General features: G+C 48.5%; 1 protein-coding gene across 6 annotated transcripts in view; it reads left to right on the plus strand.

Annotated features, from left to right (window-relative positions):
* The window catches only part of Sh3pxd2a (SH3 and PX domains 2A), a 207,992-nt gene that overhangs the window by 59,767 nt on the left and 134,394 nt on the right, over nt 1-13,831 (plus strand). For all 6 annotated transcript variants that reach the window (XM_052184220.1, XM_052184210.1, XM_052184178.1 and 3 more), the window contains one exon: nt 10,668-10,743. In XM_052184220.1, coding sequence (XP_052040180.1) covers nt 10,668-10,743 — 76 coding nt within the window. The remainder of the gene's footprint in view (nt 1-10,667; nt 10,744-13,831) is intronic.

Genomic DNA, 13,831 nt, shown 5'->3' on the forward strand with positions numbered 1-13,831 from the left:
CCGTGAGCAGAGTCTTCCCAGAGCCCTGACAAGGCCAGGAGTGGTGGCAGAATGATACAGTCAGGAGACACATGGCCTGGGGGCGTAACTCGGTTAGCGGAATGATTGCTTAGCAAGTCCAATGTCCTGGGTTTAATCTCCAGCACCTCGGAAACTGTCTGAGGTTGCCCTCCTCTGCACCGAGAGGCGAAGGCAGGGAGAGCAGAAGTTTGAGCTATCCTCAGTTACGTCACAAGGTTTAGACAGAGACTCTGCCACAACACAACATGGGGTGACATGGGAGGAGCTATATGGAGACAGCTCCATTCTGCTCCGCCTGACTGGGTGGGGATGGCTGTTCAGTGAGTATTACTGTTCCAGAAGGCTCTGAAGTAAGTCTCCTCCTACCGCTCTGCACCCCAAGAGCCCCGTACTGGCTGGTTTTGTGTGTCAACTTGACACAGGCTGGAGTTATCACAGAGAAAGGAGCTTCAGTTGGGGAAGTGCCTCCATGAGATCCAGCTGTGGGGCATTTTCTCAATTAGTGATCAAGTGGGGAGGGCCCCCTGTGGATGGTACCACCTTTGGGCTGGTGCTCTTGGGTTCTATAAGAGAGCAGGCTGAGCAAGCCAGGGGGAGCAAGCCAGTAAGGAACATCCCTCCATGGCCTCTGCATCAGCTCCTGCTTCCTGACCTGCTTGAGTTCCACTCCTGACTTCCTTTGGTGATGAACAGCAATGTGGAAGTGTGAGCTCAATAAACCCTTTCCTCCCCAACTTGCTTCTTGGTCATGATGTTTGTGCAGGAATAGAAACCCTGACTAAGACAAGCCCCCAACAGTGAGTAGCAATCCCCTGCAGCTGACTTCTGGCAATGACCTCCTCGCATCTCTATACATTTCTGGGGCCTTGTGTGTCAGTGAGCATGCCTACTGTGCGTGTCAGCATGCCTTCTGTGTGTCAGCATGCCTACTGTGCATATCAGCATGCCCACTGTGGAGGTGCACACAGGACATCTATCTACCCTTACCAGCACGGGTGCCAACCGTGTGCTCAGTCACAAGTCCCTGGAATAATGACCAAGAATCTCCACTCTGGACCCTAACGTCCACCTTTGCCTAACACATGGTGGCACTTCGTGGCAGTCACGGACAAGGCTGCTCTGTCCACTCCTACTGCTTCCTGTACCAGTGCTGGGCTTCACACGAGCAAACCTTCCCTCCCACCGGCCTACTGTCTTTCTGCTCTCTCCAGCTGTGATCATTCAGGGCCTAGCTCTGTGGTCTTTTCTGGCAAGTTGACTCTGCCCACCCAGCCACTGAGCTTGTCCCTAACTCTTACTGTACATAGCAACGTGACTCTCACCTTTAGCTGCCAGCCCCGTGTGGGCATCCCAGCTCTCTCAGCCTGGGCTGTGAGTCACACTCTGGGTCTGGCTAATGCAGCACGTTGACGGCTGTGGTAAAGGGACGGGATGTGGAGCAGCGACAGAAGCCCGCTTTCCAGAACACACTCAAGAAGACTTCTTTAATGTGTTGCAGACTTTAGAAGCTAGAGTGGGCCCCTCAGCACTGGGGAATGTTCTAGTGCCTTGTATTTTGGCTTTAGCATGTTATGGGCCTATGACCCAGCAACCAGGTCATCCTTGCCAAGGCGGAAGGATTCCCTCTGCTTCCTTTCCCTTTCCCTGGCTTTCTTAATGTTTGCATGAGTGTGGGGCCGGCTGCACAGACTCGAATCCATCTCACCCACTTGAGTGACAGCCCCACTGGAGGCTGCCCCTCTCCACCCTACAGAGCACCCAGCACCGCCCTCTTCTCTGGTCTTTTGTGGTTGCAGTGTCTTGCCCATAGCTTGGACTGTAGAGGGTCACCTGGTTAGCCCGTGTGTTTCTGGAGTGCGGCTGACACGTGTTGGCTCTTCTTTGCATAGATGTCACAACAAATGGGGGCTGGGATGTTTATGAATCCACTTCGGGGAGAGGCAGTGTTAGCAGTGCCCTCTGCTCCTCATGCGCGGTTCTTCTGTCCCGTGTCCTTGCTCTGCCTGGCTCTCGGTCTTGTGAGTGTTGAGATCTTACTTCCTCCTTCCTCTCCCCATCCTTCCCTCCCCCTTCTTTCCCATCCTTTCCTCCCCCTCCCTTCCCATCCTTCCCTGCCTCCCTCTTCCTCTCCTCATTTTTACTGTATTGTGGTATGATACACTACGCACAAGATTTACCCTTGAACCTTTGCGAACTGCATAGTTCAGGGATGTTAAGTGTGTCCCCTCAAAAGTCGTCCGTCAAGTTGTCTTCTTCCGGTCTTGAAACCTCAAGGGTTTCATGACTTATCCCAGCCAGGGATTAAGTTGTTTTTCAATGAGAACCCAGACAAAAATCCAAAGGTGTGCATCTCTTGGGACATCTCTAAGTCTGTATAACCTCATATTAGTTGTGAACGTCAACAGTTTCATTTCTTCTTTCCAAGACTTTTAAAGAAGCCCGTACTGGAGGCCGAACCCAGGGCCTCGCACGCAATAGGCATGTTCTTCCTTTTTACACTCTGTTTTGAGACTGGATCTCACTAAGTTGCCCAGACTGACCTTGAACTTACAAAGTAGGCAGGCCTTGAACTTTCCATCCTTCTACCTCAGCCTCCTAAGAAGCAGCTATTGCAGTCTGTACCACCAGATCCTTCTAGAGTTTAATGTCTCTCAACAACTGCTCTGTGTGTGTGTGTGTGTGTGTGTGTATACGCATACATACATACATACATACATACATATAACAAGTGTAAATGAAACTTGTAAAATCTTCATTGACAATACATGCTGTACAAATTAAAGAGTGGAGTCTCGATTGTTAACATAACTGTTGTGAGGGATGTGGTGGCATGCCTTTAGTCCCAGCACTTAGGGGGAAGTAGATCTCTGAGTTCCAGGCTAGCCTGGTGTACAGAGTGAGAGGCTAGCCTGGAACCTATTTCCCCTGGATTGGTGTGTGGATTCTGCGCATTCCCTCCCCAACCTAAGGAGCTTTTATTTTATGACAGTGGTTCTCAATCTGTGATCTGACCTCTTAGTCCCTGGGGTGACCTAAGACCCATCAGAAAACACAGACATTTACATTACAATTTATACAAGTAGCAAAATTACAGTTTTGAAGAAGCAATGAAAATAATTTTATGGTTGGGGGTCATTGCGACATGAGAAACTGTATTAAAGAGTTGCAGCATTAGGAAGGTTGAGAACTACTGTTTTATAGAGATTAATGAATCTAAATTTTTTAATTGCAAAGGATCTAAAACGACTAATTTTGAAGAAGAGAGACTTATTTTAAGACTTATCAAAATTCTACAGAAATCAAGAGAGGATGATATCGGGTTATGGAAAAATATGAAGTCCTGAAATAGACTTGAGTTAATTGGTTTTTGACAAGAGCTTGGGCTAATTTAGAAGGCAAAAGAGCCTTCTCAGCAAACTGCTCTGGGGCAGTGGGATCACAAACCCTGAAATGCACGTTGACATTTGATGTCAGATCTAATTGGAGCAGAGAATTCTGCTGAACTCCATGGTCTCCCAAATAAGAGGATTTGCGGATAATCACTTTAGAGGCGCCCAGTCCCTCCCAGTCTACTGTTTATATTGCATCAGTGGGTCTACAAGGATGTCTAACTGTTCGGGGGCAAAGAGAAGTCCCTCTTCAGACTTAAATAAACAAGAGCAAACATCGGGGCTGAGGCTGTAGCTCAGTTGGTAGAGAATCTCTCACCTGCCCAAATCCCAAGTTTGATCCCAAGTACCACAAAAAATAAATAAATAAATAAATAAAAATGGGAGTGGTTGTGCACTGTAATCCCAGCAGGTGGAGACAGGGAGGGCGGAAGTTCAAGGTCAGCCTCAAGTACCTAGTCTGTTCCAAGACAGATTGATCTCCATAAACCCTGGGTCTCTAAGAGGGGTGTATGGGGGGGGGGGATATAAATTACAAAAGCCGTGTCGCTTGATGAACTAGGAGAAATGAAGAGGAAGTGCTATCAGGATTCAAAGAAAAGAGGGGGTGACCTTGGGACCATCCTAGAGAGGGCTCTGAGGTCTCACAGGAAGGCGGTCCAGGAGCAGAGGAGACTGGGGTAAGTGCACAGCAGTAAAGCTGCACTTGCTGGCCTTGGATTTAATTTGGCTTGGAGTTTTTTGAGATAGCCTTGGTATGTGGCTGAGGCTGGCCTTGAGGAAGTGCTGGGAGCCTCTAGCCCAGTACTTCCTGTTGCTGTCTCTCTGATGTGCACAGAGACCTCACCATCTAACACCGGAGCTCCCCGGTCCATAGCGGGCAACCCAGACAGACAAATGGACCCTTGAGGTTTCCTTGCTCCTTTTTGTAATGGAATTTGTATTTGAAAGAGCTCAGTAGCTTCCAGCAAAGTTCCCTGGGTAGAAGAGGGTCTGATGCTAGAGGATTAAGGTCTAAACTCTGGAGTTTAAGGGTGAAGTCCCTGGGAACTTCTCCTTCCCTGCAGGCGAGCAGTTGGGCCTCTTAGGTTACAAATGTGCCCCAGTTGGGTGGGACCCACCTCCTCTCTCTCTCTCCCCAGTGTTTATTGCTGCAGAGCCTGCCCAAGGGGAGCTGTCGAATCAGCTTTCTCAGGCTGAGCAAGCTCCTGGAACCAAGCTGTCCTGTATCTCTCTCAGGACCCACCCCTTAGATAAACAGTTCTGGCTGAAGAGGTGGTGGTGTGGTTGCAAAGGCTGTGTTAGCCAGGAGCCTCTCTCTCCAAGAACAACCCAACCCTGGCAATGAGACCTGCTTTTCTTCTGGCCTGACTCAGGGCCTTCTGGGAGACCAGGAATCTACTTGCCAGAAAAGGTGGTCACACACAACAGAACTCCATGTTGCATGAAACCCTTCTCCCTACCCAAGCTTCTAGGCTTCCTCCCCATGAAAGCCTGGCCAGGCCTGTCTGGGAGATGGCCCCTCAGTGTGCCTTTCTCCATGGATCCAGCCTTACACACCAGACACTGCAGCTTGGCTATCCAGCATGGGTGGGCCCATGGCCCACCATCCGGCCATCTTAGGCCTACTGTGGGTGTTGCATGCTGCTGGCTTAGCTCCTTTAGGCTGCCTTTATTTGGTTTGCCCTTGACTCAGGCTTTTGACTTTGAAAGACAACCTGCAGAGATAACATCCCTGGCTGGTTATCATGGCTTTGTGTGCATGGCACGTGGGCTGTGTGACTCGGTAACTGGGAGGGCCCACGCCAAGGTTCTGCTAGCTTAGTTCTGAAGTGGGTTAGGTGACAGGTGACAGGGCTCTACACCTAAGGGCTGCCAGTATGGAGTGGGCCTGCTGGAGGCTCACAGCTTTGGGGCAGTCCTGTGGATTCAGAGCTCAGCATATGGTCTCATTTCGGTTGGGGTGCCTGCTGGGTGTGCTGGGCTAAGCCAGAGGGACCCCAAGAGGAAGAGCTGCTTGCTATATAGAAAGAGGGAGCCAGTGGGCCTGCAAGGTACCCTCACCCCCCAGATGCCCTCTAGAGGAAGCCTCAAGTCTGTCCTCACTCTTGCTGTGCTGTCAGATGGCCTGCGTCTGCAGGAGGCGCATAAACCCAAGGTGGAAATTTAGATTGCAGTTCAGCTGGGAAGGCAACGGGGATGTGACTCTCATTGTCAAGACTGAGTCCTCTTCAGTCAGGAGGCTTCTCCTCAGCAGCTGTGGAGCTCTTTCCCTGGAGCCCACCTCCCCAGTTTATATTTTTGGGAATCCTGGGCCCTGGACCAGTGCTGTTCAACAGGAAGTACAACAGGAGACACATACCCAATAAAAACAATTTCTAGTAGCCAGTGAAGTCAATTTTTAAACTAGTTTTATTTGGGGGCTGGAAAGGTTGCTCAGTGGTTAGGCATACTTGCTATTCTTGCAGAGGGCCCGAGTTTGTGTTATAGTCCCTTAAGCATCTGTAACTCTAGGTCAGTCAGGAGCTCTGAAGCCTCTGGCCTCCACTGATACTTGCACTCATTTACACACACACACACACACACACACACACACACACACACACACACACACACTTAAAGATAAAATACAACAGATGTAACCGATATAAATGTTTTATTTATATGTCCTGGAATATTCTCAACATACAATCAACACCAAATTCTTCTTTTTGTTTAAAGATTTATTTTTATTTATATGAATACACTGTAGCTGTCTTCAGACACACCAGAAGAGGGCATCAGATCCCATTACAGATGGTTGTGAGCCACCGTGTGGTTGCTGGGAATTGAACTCAGGGCCTCTGGAAGAGCAGACAGTGCTCTTAACCACTGTACCACCATTCCAGCCCCAAAATTCTTCTTTTAAAAAAAAACTTTTATGTATATGTGTGTTTTGCCTGAATGTGTGTCTGTGCATCACATGTGTGCATGCCTGAGGAGACCGCAAGATGTTGGATCCCCAATATAAAATTCTTAATTTATAAGCTTCCCTCCTCTCCCTTCTCCCTCCTTCCCTCTCCTTTCCCTCTCTCCCCTCCCATTTCCCCCCTCTCTCTCCCTCTCTCCCTCTCTCCCTCTCTCTCTAAAGAATTATTTATTTATTATATGTGAGTACACTCTCTCTAGAAGAGGGCATGAGATCTCATTATGGATGGTTGTGAGCCACCATGTGGTTGCTGGGATTTGAACTCAGGACCTCTGGAAGAGCAGTCAGTGCTCTTAACCTCTGAGCTATCTCTCCCGCCCCCTGCTCCCTCTTTTGTATACCCTTTGTCTAGCTTATGTTTCACATGCACAGCACGTTTCGGCCTGTGCTGATAGCATTGCAAGCGAGGAGTGTCATGTGTGGACAGAGTTCCCCGTGGCTAATGGAGATGTACAGCTTTGTAGCAGACAGTCTGCACGTCAGCAGCTTCCACGGCACACTGGGGCTGGAGAACAGGGGCCTGGGCTCCCCCAGGCGCTCTGAAGCAGAGCTGCATTCTCCTTGCCGGGCTGCCTCATCTGCACAGGGAAGGCTGTGAAACCCCAGCATGAGAGCCCTGCTGGCATCTGACTTAAGCCTAGCATGCAGAGGGCCTGTTGTCCAGAAGGCACAGTGTTTTAGAAGGAAAGGAACGAAGGCATAAATATCCGGTATCTCTCCCTGCCCTCTCCCCCTAGCTCCACATTCCCTGTGCACAGTTAGCGTGAGTCGGAATCTGAGGTCCAAAAGACAAGGTTGGAGTGGTAGAATGGAGAATAGTTTAAGTTTGTTCCATGAAGAGAAACTAGAACTTTCCAAAACTGGGGCACAGAGGAGAAGGGCAGTCAGCAGGAAAAGAAAACCAGGCGTGGCGGTGCACACTTGCAATCTCTCAGCACATGGCAGTTCCAGACAGGAGCACCAAGAGTTCCAGACCAGTCTGGGCTGAATGATGGCCAGTCTTGCTGTATAACAAGACCCCATGTTCCTTAATGATACAGCCACGTAGATGAGATCCTCCATCTTGTGGCCCAGGCATACGCTGGATCCAGAGTCAGTTCAGAGAAGCGCATCATTCCATACCTGGGTGTCTGCTTGGGCCTTCTTTTGTCCTCAGATAGCTCAATGCTGCCCACCTCAGACACCTTATGGAGTCATTACCTGGAGGTCCCAGGCCTGATCTGTGCATCCTCAATATTTTGGGGAATAAAAGCATTTATATGCAGAGGATGAAACTGAAAACAATATGTTGTTATTAAGGAAGCATTGCAAGACGACATGTGGTACAAAGATGTTTATGGTAATGCCGTATATAGCAATAAGAGGTGAGAAACAGCATACAGAGCATCAGGGTGATGGGTGAAGGGGGCTGTAGGCCAGTCAGACACTGGAGTTCTCTATCATAATTTAAAAAGGCAGTATGGTCAGGCATGGTGGCACAGGTAATTGTAGCACTTGGCTAGGTGGGTAGCCTGAGCTACATAGTGAGACCAACAGAATGTTGGGGGCTGGAGAGGTGGCTCAGCACCACTGGCTGCTCTTGCAGACATCCTGAGTTCAATTCCCAGCAACCACATGGTGGCTTACAACCATCTGTCATGGGATCCGATGCCCTCTTCTGGTGTGTCTGAAGACAATAGTGTACTCATAAACATAAACAAAAGTCAAACGGGAATGTTGACATAAGAACTGGGTATGTAGCCCAGTGGTAAAGCAGTTGCTTAGCGTGGACAAAAATGCTAATATGGAAGTATACATCTGTATGGAAAAAAAGTTTAACATGTGGCACAGGAGGATCGACAAGGTCATCTTAGTTACACCCATAGAAGAGTGCTTAGAGCAGATATGCACTGCCCCCCAACGTTAGTGTTGGTTTTCAGGGGAACTAAATTAAGTGACTCCTCCTTTAAATTTTTTTTAAACACTTTTTGTTTCTTCATTTGTGTTTTCCTGAGACACAGTCTCGTTATACAGCAGGACTGGCCTTGAACTCTCCGTCCTCGTGGCTTGGCCTCCTGAGGGCTGAGATTACAAGTGTGTACCGCCGCATCAAGCTTCCTTTACCACAGACCCACACACACACAGCTGCTTTCGTCATTTCTAGTTTCTCCGCACTAAGCAAGAATGACTCCGGTGGTATAGAAGCAAAATGCACAAAAGCAGAAAAAGGGTGAGGAAATCAAGGGTTCGAGCCTACAGCATCCATTTCTAAATGAACTCCCTCGTACAGGTATCCCAGAACTCCCACGTACAGGTTTATAATGCTATACCCCGACAGTTGTATTTAAAGGTAGCAACAAGGAATTATTAAATGTTCGGGAGTTGAAGTTAGAACATTAAAACTCATGAGCCAGGGCTGGAGAGATGGCTCAGCGGTTAAGAGCACTGACTGCTCTTCCAGAGGTCCTGAGTTCAATTCCCAGCGACCACATGGTGGCTCACAGCCATCTGTAATGGGATCAGATGCTTTCTTCTGCTGTGTCTGAAGACAGCTACAGTGTACTCATATACATAAAATAAATCTTTGTAAAAAAAAAAAAAAAACTCATGAGCCAGCTTTGGCCAAATACCTATTTGGGGAAGTGAAAGTTGACTCTGGTACAATCTTGTTTTGAATGGAATCCACCAAACTCTTCCATATGGGTTCTAAATGTTCCGTGGAGATTAAGTAATGATTATGAAAGAGACAGTCCTAAAACCACGTGTTAAAGCTGATAGACGAATGGACATTCATTCCAGCAAACAGGCTTGTGCATGTGCACATAGACCCACATGCGCACATAGACCCACATGCGCACATGGACCCGCATGTGCACATAGATCCACAGCATGCTCTCGCATGTGCTCACAGACACACACGCACAGACACACACCCAGTCCAGCACAGGACCTTTTCCACAGCTTGGCCCCAGCCAGTTCTACCCAGTGGCTCATTTACTACACTGTAGCTGAGTCCTTTTCCCAAAGGACAATCGGCCACTCCCCTCCTCTCATAAAGCCCTGTAGTGCCTCAGGATGCAGGAGTCTTCACAGCCTCTTCCCCATGCAGCCGGTCCTTCCTCGTACAACTTATTGCCTGTCCCTCTGCCCTGCCTCGAGCCATGCCAGCCACAATGGCCTTGACCAGTGGTTTGCTCTACCATTTAATTCCCTTTCTGGAACATTTCTTACCCATAGTGCTCTGCTTCCTCACCTGCTGAGGGGTCTTTGCCTGTGAATTGGTAGCATCTTCTTCAGCACTCCAAACAAGATCCTCGTCTTAACTTAGATATTTCAATGTCTTCCTTCTTCTTTATAACACTTACCTTCCCTGACAAATGCCCAGTTTGTTTATTGTTCGTCTTCTTGCTTCAGAATGTAAACACCCTGAGGGCAAAGGTTGTTTGCTCTACTGTCCAGTGTCCTTAGTCCAGGATCAGTGAGCATCTGCAGACTTGGGAGGAATGAATGGAAGTTAGGAACAAGGAACTTGCGACAGATCCTCATCCTGCCAAGGAGGAGCCTTGCTCCAGGTCACAGCTGGGATACCCAGCTGACATCCCGGCCTCAGCCCCTCAGCATCAACCCCACACAGGGAGGGGATCCAGGCCTTGTCTGTCCTGCTTCCCCGTTCTTCCAGTTCACACAGAACTTCAGCCCAGAATAGCAAAGGAAGAAACAACTGTTCCTGCAGGCTTCTGGAAACCATTCCAGAGGGCTGGTCCCTGAAAAAACAGTAGTGATCTCAGAGTGGGGAGAAAGAAGCAGAGGGGGCGGGGGTCCCAAGCCATGAGGACCATGCAATAGATGAGGTTCTGTGGTTAAAAATAACATCTGCTCCTGCGTTTTCAGAGCAGTTCTGGAAGGTGGGTGGTCTGTCTGAAGTATCAGGTGGGGCTTTCCTCCATTCCTGCCCCAGGAAGGTTTAGGATGCGCAGGTGGCTAAAGTATTCACCCAATAGACAGATGGAGTAGGAAGGAACGGGGCCCATAGGAGCATCTGGAAACCCCAGTCTGGCCTACAGGCTGGTCGGTCCCTGGCCCAGCGTCACTCCCCTGTGTCTCAGACCCCCTCCCCCTTGCTGAGATGGTTCAGACACACACCCCCCCTTTGATGCGTGGAGAGCTCTGGCCTTCTCCCTCTCAAGCTCCATGTGGTTTGTTAATGGGCTGTGAAATGAGGGATTTTATCACCCGTGTGAGCACACTGGCGGGGTGATGTTGCTGTTCAGGGTTCTCAAGCCTGTCTGTCTGTCTGTCTGTCTCCCCAGATGCAGCTTCTGGATAAGTTCCCTATTGAAGGTGGCCAGAAGGATCCCAAGCAGAGGATTATTCCCTTCCTCCCAGGTAAGCTCCTGTGGCCCTGTGGAGGGCTGGGGGTGACTGGGAGAAGCCTCCCCACCAAGCCTAGAGGATGCTGCCTTTGCCATGTGTTGGCCACTCCCAAAAAGGATTCGCAAGCCTCGGTTTCGAGGGGCCCTGTCCTCTGTATGGCTTCTCTGGCCACTCTGGAGTTGTCTTTGCCAGTGCTTGGTTTACACTTTCTGAGGAGTGTCTGAGGCTCTTGAACTTGTTATCTTCATAAAAGGCTCTGTCTGAGATGTGTGTATAATCCCAGTACTCAAAAGTCAGGCAGAGGCAGGATGATCAAGATCTGGAGGCCACCCTGAGCTACATAGCCAATCCCCAGCAAAACAAAACAAACCTCCAAAGCTGAGCTTGGGGCCAGTGGATGTCTTTGGTAAAGACACACACACACACACACACACACACACACACAGCCTGGATACAAAGCCTGACAACCTGATTTTGATTGCCAAGACCTGCATGGTGGACGGAGAGGACCAGCTTCTCCGAGTTGAACTCTGACCTCCACATGTGGCCCCACCCTGGCCCCATGCACACAGAGTAAAAATGAAATAGTAGTTTAAGATCTTCCTTGGGAACATAGTGAGTTCCAGACTGGGCTACTCGAGACTCCTTCTCAAGGGGTTACCAGCACTGGGTGTTCTTTCAGGGGGCTCAGGTTCAATTCTCAGCACCACAGGGTAGCTCACAACCATCTGTTTTAGATGCCCAGTCCCCACTCCCACCCCCATGACATCCAACATTCTCTTCTAGCATCCTTGGGTTTGAGACAGGCATGTGGTACCCAGATGCAACAAACCGCTCATACACATAAAAAAGTATTTTTGAGACAGCGTTTCATGGTGTAGCCCTGGCTGTCCTGGAACTTACTCTGTAAACCAGGCTGGCCTCAAACTCAGAGATCTACCTGCCTCTGCCTCCCAAGTATTGGGATTAAAAGCATGCATCACCACTATCTGGTGCGTTTGTATGTGTGTGTGTGTGTAATTTTAAATATATTTTATATTAAATATATATATTACACACACAAATATATATAATTTTCTTTTTAATTTTTAAAATTTTGGTTTTCTGAGACAGGGTTTCTCTGGATAGTCCTGGCTGTCCTGGAAATCACTTTATAGACCAGGCTGGCCTCAAACGCAGAAATCCACCTGCCTCTACCTCCCAAGTGCTGGGATTACAGACATGCGCCACCACTGTCAGGCTATAATTGTCTTAAGTTAAAAAGTATCATAAACTAACTAACCAACCCAGAATCACAGAGAGACTTAAGTTCACTTGGGAATTGTGAAGCACAAGAACAAATGCCCCTGCCCCCTTAAATTGAGCATACTCCCTGATTCTTGACCTCCCATAGGCCTCATGCTACGGAGGCGCACTTCCCTAGCACACCTGTGAGGTAGCAGAGACAGGATTTGAACCCAGCTTTGTCTAGCCAGTCACTGCAGCTCCGTTTGGAACCTGTTTGGTGCCATCAATCATGTGTATCTTAGAGAAAAAATGTCTCCGTTGAGCCGCAGCATGCTATTACTGGGATGTCTCAAGTTTGAGTCGAGGCCTTATCATTGTTGGGGAGAGCTGTTCCTACTGAGAGCTGTGTTATCATTTCTCATGAGGGGTGAAGCGCATAGGATCCAGAGAGGCTAATCAGGTACTCAAGAAAGTCGCAGAGCTAAGGCAAGAGCCCTGGGCTCTGCACGGAACCACGAGGGGACACTGGCTTTCTGGGACTCAGCCAATAGATTCAGCTGGTTCTCAGACAGTTCCTGCCACAGTGGTCTCCCTGCTGGGTTAATGCTAGCCCTGGACCCTCAGAGGCCAGCCTCCTGGATGTGTTACCAGTTAGACATTAGTGCCCTGTGGTCAGTACCTACTGTTGATTGAAAGCAGGAAACTCATGGAGAGTGGCCTCTAAAGGCCCTCTAAAGGGTGTTCTTATCCGACCCTTACAGCAGGAAAGGCTACATATCTTCTGGACCTTGTACTAGACCTGTAGGAAGGAACCGGCTCCCAGGAGGGGTAGCTAGAGCCTACAGTTTAGGGAAGACAGGAACTAGCCATGAAGTGCAGGTTCTCACCCCTGCTTCCTCCTGTTGGCCTCTGAGTTACAAGAGTAGACAGTGACTTTGCACTGAGTCCGGGGCATTTGGCATGTCCAACATCTGGGTCTGCAACGACCTTAGATTCTTCCAACAGTCTGGATGCTGCACCCATCTGATCTTTTGATGGTCCTTGTTTAAGATAGAATCTCACTTTGAATCCTAGGTTAGACTCTGTAACTCCAGCTGGCCTTGAACTCAAAGGAGTCCTGTCCCCTCATCCTTCTACATCCTGGGACTGTAAGGATGAGACCCCGCTTCGGCAAATGTCAAACTCCTTTGTTCCTCATAACTGCAGCTCAACTGAAGCCCTGATTGAAGTCCAGTTCCTTTTGTAGGACTTAAGTGAGGAATCTGGGCTAATTAATCCACTTATCAATTATTGCATTCCATGTGTGTTCTTTGTGATTGTGTTACCTCGCTTAGGATGATATTTTCCAGTTCCATCCATTTGCCTAAAAAATTCATGAATTCATTGTTTTTAATTGCTGAATAGTATTCCATTGTGTATTAATTAGCCCCGAAACTCTGAATACTGAAGATACAATTAGCACATCAAATGATTCCCATGAAGAAGGAAGAAGAGGGCCCTAATCCTGGAAAGGCTTGATCCAGCATTGTAGGGGAGTACCAGGACAGAGAAAAGGGAGGGGGAAAGATAGGAGAATGGATGGAGAGAAGAGGACTTATGGGACATATGGGGAGGGGGAACTGGGAAAGGGGAAAGCTTTTGGATTGTAAACAAAGAATATAGAATATATATATATATATATATATATATATATATATATATATATATATATATAGTAAGGAATCTGGTCACGCAAGACACATTTGCATAGCTCCTGCATGGTTAATTCCCAGGGAAAGCAGCCTTTTAAAGAGAAAGGGAAGGTATAGCCAGGTGTGGCGACATACACCTTTAGTCCTAGTGCTCAGAGGCAGAGACAGGAGGATTTTTATGA

Source organism: Apodemus sylvaticus, chromosome 1, assembly GCF_947179515.1.
Source record: "Apodemus sylvaticus chromosome 1, mApoSyl1.1, whole genome shotgun sequence".
NCBI classification, from domain to species: Eukaryota; Metazoa; Chordata; class Mammalia; order Rodentia; family Muridae; genus Apodemus; species Apodemus sylvaticus.